The 7,500-nt window shown below is 46.8% G+C and overlaps 1 protein-coding gene across 3 annotated transcripts in view; it reads right to left on the bottom strand.

Moving 5' to 3' along the window:
- slc4a4b (solute carrier family 4 member 4b) overlaps positions 1-7,500 on the bottom strand; it is a 54,497-nt gene that overhangs the window by 16,877 nt on the left and 30,120 nt on the right. For all 3 annotated transcript variants that reach the window (XM_035521168.1, XM_035521169.1, XM_035521170.1), the window contains 5 exons: positions 4,727-4,884; positions 3,901-3,988; positions 3,318-3,472; positions 3,029-3,160; positions 661-835 (listed from right to left, as the gene is read on the bottom strand). In XM_035521168.1, the coding sequence (XP_035377061.1) occupies positions 661-835; positions 3,029-3,160; positions 3,318-3,472; positions 3,901-3,988; positions 4,727-4,884 (708 nt within the window). The remainder of the gene's footprint in view (positions 1-660; positions 836-3,028; positions 3,161-3,317; positions 3,473-3,900; positions 3,989-4,726; positions 4,885-7,500) is intronic.

Below are 7,500 nucleotides of genomic sequence, written 5' to 3'. Positions count from 1 at the left end.
TTTTCTTGTCCACTTCCAAAATGTGGTGATGCGAGGACATGTCTGAGGCATCCCCGCGTAAAGAACATTCATGCCTATAAAGGTCTTGCGAATGAGACTCCACGTGGTTCAGTAGCTCTGAAAGGCCCTAAAGAAGAAGCAGTGGCGTCTCACTGCAGGTCTCTCAGTGTGAGATGTTTGGTAGATGTTTCTGCAGCACATTTCAACAGGTTTTCTTCCAGAAAACCAAACAACTACATGCAGATATTGGATGCATGCAGTTACTTCTTTTGTGGAGCAACTTGGATTCAGCTGAACCTGATCACACTAAAACTACTAAACTCAGGCATGAGTATGGAACTCCCATCGGGACCTGATCAGAAGATATTACTGCTTGATTCCAAAAATGTAGACGGAAAGGTCATAAATACTCACGCACGCACATTAATTTTGCATTGCTTTAAACCCCCATGAGATATAAGCCAATACCACACCATATGCAGACCAGCATGACTCTGAGTACCTGTTGCTCAGTAAGCAGAGAAAACACACTCACACCCATACCATTGGCACAAGCGCACAGGTGCACTGAAGCCTAAAGCATGCCCTAGATCTTCAGGAGTTCGTTCGTCTGTTATCTGATTAGACTAGGCTAATTAGATCAGCAATAATCTTATGTACCTGCATGTTCTCTGTAGCGTCTCCTAGCAACCCACCGAAGGTGATGGCGTTGGTTACAGTACCCAGGTAAATAAACAAGATGGCTGACAAGGACTGGATGTTGAAAGCGTCATAAAAGTCGCTTAAAAAAAATGGTAGCTTTCGCTTCACATCCTGAATCAGACCACCGCAAAACCTGAGAGAAAGAGAGAGAGAGAGAGAGAGAGAGAGAGAGAGAGAGAGAGAGAGAGAGAGAGAGAGAGAGAAAGGGAGGGAGAGGTAAAATAACATTTAGGATTAGCATAATTAGGCCTGGGATCTGTTAGCATCACTGAATTATAATAAAGAACGTTTTTATATAGAGATTAGCGCTTAACGTACACCATTGTAAATTTCCTTGTCAGCATATGTACTCACTTTGCTGTTGTGTACAAGTCTGCACATTAGCAGTATATAAGGTATATACACAAATACCTTATATACATATACATATATAAGGTATATGTCTGTTAGCATCAGCATAACATGTCATTAGGTACAAGCCGGTCTGTTAATATTAGCTTTAAATGTTTGTGTCAGCGTTAGCATTAACTGTAATTATGATTGTTCCTGTGTTAGCGTTAGCACTAACGGTCATTATGATTGTTCCTGTGTTAGCGTTAGCACTAACGGTCATTATGATTGTTCCTGTGTTAGCGTTAGCACTAACGGTCATTATGATTGTTCCTGTGTTAGCGTTAGCACTAACGGTCATTATGATTGTTCCTGTGTTAGCGTTAGCACTAACGGTCATTATGATTGTTCCTGTGTTAGCGTTGGCACTAACGGTCATTATGATTGTTCCTGTGTTAGCGTTGGCACTAACGGTCATTATGATTGTTCCTGTGTTAGCGTTAGCACTAACGGTCATTATGATTGTTCCTGTGTTAGCGTTAGCACTAACGGTCATTATGATTGTTCCTGTGTTAGCGTTAGCACTAACGGTCATTATGTTAGCGTTGGCACTAACGGTCACCTGGCACCTGTGTTAGCGTTGGCACTAACGGTCATTATGATTGTTCCTGTGTTAGCGTTAGCACTAACGGTCATTATGATTGTTCCTGTGTTAGCGTTAGCACTAACGGTCATTATGATTGTTCCTGTGTTAGCGTTGGCACTAACGGTCATTATGATTGTTCCTGTGTTAGCGTTGGCACTAACGGTCATTATGATTGTTCCTGTGTTAGCGTTAGCACTAACGGTCATTATGATTGTTCCTGTGTTAGCGTTAGCACTAACGGTCATTATGATTGTTCCTGTGTTAGCGTTAGCACTAACGGTCATTATGTTAGCGTTGGCACTAACGGTCACCTGGCACCTGTGTTAGCGTTGGCACTAACGGTCATTATGATTGTTCCTGTGTTAGCGTTAGCACTAACGGTCATTATGATTGTTCCTGTGTTAGCGTTAGCACTAACGGTCATTATCATTGTTCCTGTGTTAGCGTTAGCACTAACGGTCATTATGATTGTTCCTGTGTTAGTGTTAGCACTAACGGTCATTATGATTGTTCCTGTGTTAGCGTTAGCACTAACGGTCATTATGATTGTTCCTGTGTTAGCGTTAGCACTAACGGTCATTATGTTAGCGTTGGCACTAACGGTCACCTGGCACCTGTGTTAGCGTTGGCACTAACGGTCATTATGATTGTTCCTGTGTTAGCGTTAGCACTAACGGTCATTATGATTGTTCCTGTGTTAGTGTTGGCACTAACGGTCATTATGATTGTTCCTGTGTTAGCGTTGGCACTAACGGTCATTATGATTGTTCCTGTGTTAGCGTTAGCACTAACGGTCATTATGATTGTTCCTGTGTTAGCGTTAGCACTAACGGTCATTATGATTGTTCCTGTGTTAGCGTTAGCACTAACGGTCATTATGATTGTTCCTGTGTTAGCGTTGGCACTAACGGTCATTATGATTGTTCCTGTGTTAGCGTTAGCACTAACGGTCATTATGATTGTTCCTGTGTTAGCGTTAGCACTAACGGTCATTATGATTGTTCCTGTGTTAGCGTTGGCACTAACGGTCATTATGATTGTTCCTGTGTTAGCGTTAGCACTAACGGTCATTATGATTGTTCCTGTGTTAGCGTTAGCACTAACGGTCATTATGATTGTTCCTGTGTTAGCGTTAGCACTAACGGTCATTATGATTGTTCCTGTGTTAGCGTTGGCACTAACGGTCATTATGATTGTTCCTGTGTTAGCGTTAGCACTAACGGTCTCATTATATTTGTGCTTGTGTGTAAGTATTAGCTGACTGTGTCCTTATGTTTAGGCCTATGTGTGTTAACTATGGCACTAATTGTGTCCTTACCTGTGCGCCTACGTGTTAGCGTTAGCACTCACCTGCCTGTCTTCTTGAGTTCATCTCCGACTACGTGACCTCCACCGCCTCCACCTGTCTCACCCTCATGATGAGCATCTCCATTCACCTGGGAACTGTCTACACCCCCACCTCCGGCCGCCAGGATGTTCTTACTGCACACACACGCACCCGACAGTAAATGAACACGCTATATTTTATTAAACCTCCAATCCTTGTTAATTTGCTCAGGACCCCATTTGGTCTGTATGTGGTATGTAACGGTAAGGCTGGAAGATGGTGTTTTCTCTGTTCCCCTGTGTGGGTGTGTACCGTTTGTCTGCGGATGGTAGTGATTTGGGGGGCTCAATTCGGATGTCGGGGTCCCACTCCCCTGGGGGCAGCACTATGACCTCATCCAGGAACTCCTCAATGCCAGCCACCAGGTCGCTCCGACTCTTGGCTTTGTACGCGATGTCATGGAACACCTGAGGGGCAGGAGAGCATGCAGCCTTAGTAACAGGGGGCTGTGATGTCATAAAGAGAACCGTGGAACTGCAACCTGGGTTACATAGAAAGTGTAGTTCTACTGTAACCATAGAAACAGACACAACAATCTCTGAATTCATCAAACCCAAAGCCATAATACTTCTATGCTTTTAGAACACAGGGGGCACCAACCGCACACATCAAAAAAGATCAGCAAATCCATGTATCGGGTTGGGCTGCCACAGCAGATCTGGATCGTTGTGCAGTAGACCAATTAGGTAGTAGAATCCTTTAGAATATTCTAGTGCAATCTCCTGTCAAGGTTGTGCCCTACTGCTCAGGGGGAGCTTGGCAGTATCTATCACCACATAACACACATCTAACACACACAAGCACACACTCGAACAGAAGGCACACGGACACACACCTCGTCTGACATGAGAGTAGCGATGGCTCGGCCGATCTCATGATATGACCTGGCTTTTCCTTTAGGTCCAAGGAGAACAAACAAAAACCTTAAAAAAACAAACATACACACACCCACACACACACACCCCCACACACACACCCACACGCACGCACACACGCACGCACACATGCACACACGCACATGCACACACACAAATTCACTGGAAGAACACAAAAGGAATGCATTTGTATTTAGTGTTGTTTTTACCGTGCAGTAGCTTAATTCATATTTACGGAAATGCCTTATCTTATATATGCATTTAGCACAGTCTTTATCGAACATATCAGTTCCCATGGACACAAGTTTGGTTGAGAGGCTAAGGTCAAGACTTTACTGCAGGTCATCAGAAAGGGAAACACGACAATTCATTAGACAGGGTAGTTTTCCGTTTCGCAGCTTCTGAAAATGTATTTAAAGCCGTGTGGGTTTATCGGCTACGGCACATTACGCTATCGCCAGATCTGTTCGACTTTCCGGTGACTGATAATTTGGTTCTCACTGGAAATGGGCAGGAATGGTTTAAAATTAAGCTGTTTTTGTCTTTTCTTTGTCTTGTACTGTATGTGGTCTCATTTGGATCTAGCTGTGTAACAAATAATATAAAGGTTAAATGAACATAAAGAAACAACACAGCGGGAAATTCTCACACATTGTACATAGTGTATGTTTTGTGTGTGTGCGTACACGTGCATGTGTTTGCTGCCGTGAACCCCCCAACGTGACGGCCTACTGCCGCTGGGCACATGTACGTGTGTGTGTGGCGGTGTGTGTGCGCTGCAGTTACCGCGTGGGCACAGGGACCTCGGTGAGCGCCCCCAGCATGACGGCCTGCTGCAGGCGCACAAACACCACGAGGGGCGAGTCCAGGAAGTCAACCTCGCCCACCAGCACATTGGATGCTTCCGCGTCCCGAGGGATCTTCTTCATGAACTTATTGTTCAGCTGCATGCAGACAGACAGGGAAAGAGAGACAGACAGAAGCAGGGGGGATAATGAACCATTTCTAATACATTAATAAATCCCTGATGGGCAGCTACTGTAAGAATATTGTTTAGTGTTTATTGCACTTATTGCACCTAAACACTAAGAATAGTGTTTATTGCACTTATCGTTGACTGAGACGAAGCTTATTTGTGTTTGGCACTTCTAGGCATCAGCAGTGATCCCTGTATTCTACACTACTCTAGTTCATTGGTATTTTGGACTCTAACCTGCTGTACTGTACTAGGATATTCTATGAGTAAATGACAAAGCACTTTTGTGAGTCGCTCTGGATAAGAGCATCTGAAAAATGCCGTAATTGTAAATGTAATATTATAATAAGCCAGTTTTCTGACTTCCCCTTGGTATGAATGCTCCAGTCCACTCCAAACCCACAAACCGATCCAGAGCCATTCCAACCAATTCCTACCAGTTCCTTTGTTAACATGCCTATATATGTTGGAGAAGTATGTCTGGAACATTTGCTTTGGAGGGACATTTTCCGATGCTCTTCCGAAATAAGGTTTTCCCCTCGTCTCACAAACCTGGTTCTGTCCTGTACCTGCTCAGGCTTGATTGAGCGTGCGAAAGGACTCATGGATGGACTGCTGAGTGGAGCCTTGAGTTCTTTAGCAGAATAAAGGCTCAACTGTGCAGCATTTTGGTAGTTTCTATGCAGTCTCTAGATCCTAGTTTACAGAATGACCTAGACTGAGAGTGAATAGATCACAAAGTCATAGTCACAGAATGACCTAGACCTAGAATGAATAGACTGCAAAGTCATTCTGAAATCTCATCTACATTCTGGATTCATCCAAGGCATTGTTTCTTCCTAGCATTTAGTTCGGACGTCGGTCGGTCAGGACACTAAGAGGCCGGCCGAAATTCTGGTTGAACAAATAACTGGAGCCAATCACTCCGGAAACCATGCAGCTTATAGCAAACAGTCTGCAAAGAGGGCACTCTAACAGGAGGGGACCCTTTTTTTTTTTGCGTGCCACCTGATGGCGGGAACCCTGATAAGCCAGCGTGGAGGAAGTCTGTACTGTTAGAGGTCAGGCAGTGATTCACTGTATAAGCATGCTGGGAACTGGCAGATAAGGTCCCGTAGACTCAGACTGAAACTCTTCACATGCTTCCCAGTAGCCACGCACACGCAAAGTGTCCATGTGTGAATGTTTAACCGTATGGCGGGTTTGTTGACGTACTGACTCTGGAGGTGGGACCTGTGTACAGTAGTGACGCTGCGCACTAACAGATGTGACGGCTCTGACGCTGGCCAGCGGGAGGGAGAGCAGGGGCTGAAAATGTGATACGAACGCAGGAGCCTGCAGCGGAGGGAGTGGCTGTTTACACAGCGCACTGAAAAAGAGAGGTGTGTGTGTGTGTGTGTGTGTGTGTGTGTGCGTGCGTGCGTGCGTGCGTGTGTGTGTGCGTGCGTGTGTGTGAGTGTGTGTGTGAGTGTGTGTGAGTGTGTGTGAGTGTGTGTGCGTGCGTGTGCGTGTGTGCGCGTGCGCGTGTGAGTGTGTGTGTGTGTGAGTGCGTGTGTGTGTGTGAGTGTGTGTGAGTGTGTGTGAGTGTGTGTGTGTGTGTGCGTGCGTGCGTGCGTGTGTGTGTGCGCGTGTGCGTGTGTGTGAGTGTGTGTGTGTGTGTGTGAGTGTGTGTGTGTGTGTGTGTGTGTGTGTGTGCGAGTGTGTGTGCGCGTGTGTGTGCGCGTGTGTGTGCGCGTGTGTGTGTGCGTGTGTGTGTGCGCGTGTGTGTGTGTGCGTGTGCGTGCGCGTGTGTGCGTGTGTGTGTGCACGCGCGCGTGTGTGTGTGTGTGTGTGTGTGTGTGTGTGTGTGAGTGTGTGTGTGTGTGTGTGTGGGCATGTGTGTGAATGCCTGGGTGTGTGTGTGTGCGTGGGCATGTGTGTGAATGCCTGGGTGTGTATGTGCCTGGGTGTGTGTGTGTGAACGCGTGGACGTGTGTGTATGTGCCTGGGTGTGTGTGTGAAAGCGTGGACGTGTGTGTATGTGCCTGGGTATGTGTGTGTGAACGCGTGGACGTGTGTGAACGCGTGGACGTGTGTGTATGTGCCTGGGTGTGTGTGTGAACGCGTGGACGTGTGTGTATGTGCCTGGGTGTGTGTGTGAACGCGTGGACGTGTGTGTATGTGCCTGGGTGTGTGTGTGAAAGCGTGGACGTGTGTGTATGTGCCTGGGTGTGTGTGTGTGAACGCGTGGACGTGTGTGTATGTGCCTGGGTGTGTGTGTGAACGCGTGGACGTGTGTGTATGTGCCTGGGTGTGTGTGTGTGAACGCGTGGACGTGTGTGTATGTGCCTGGGTGTGTGTGTGTGAACGCGTGGACGTGTGTGTATGTGCCTGGGTGTGTGTGTGTGAACGCGTGGACGTGTGTGTATGTGCCTGGGTGTGTGTGTGTGAACGCGTGGACGTGTGTGTATGTGCCTGGGTGTGTGTGTGTGAACGCGTGGACGTGTGTGTATGTGCCTGGGTGTGTGTGTGTGAACGCGTGGACGTGTGTGTATGTGCCTGGGTGTGTGTGTGTGAACGCGTGGACGTGTGTGTATGTGCCTGG

This window comes from Electrophorus electricus, chromosome 22 (genome assembly GCF_013358815.1).
Source record: "Electrophorus electricus isolate fEleEle1 chromosome 22, fEleEle1.pri, whole genome shotgun sequence".
In the NCBI taxonomy this organism is placed as follows: Eukaryota; Metazoa; Chordata; class Actinopteri; order Gymnotiformes; family Gymnotidae; genus Electrophorus; species Electrophorus electricus.
This window is presented reverse-complemented; position numbering and strand designations above follow the sequence as displayed.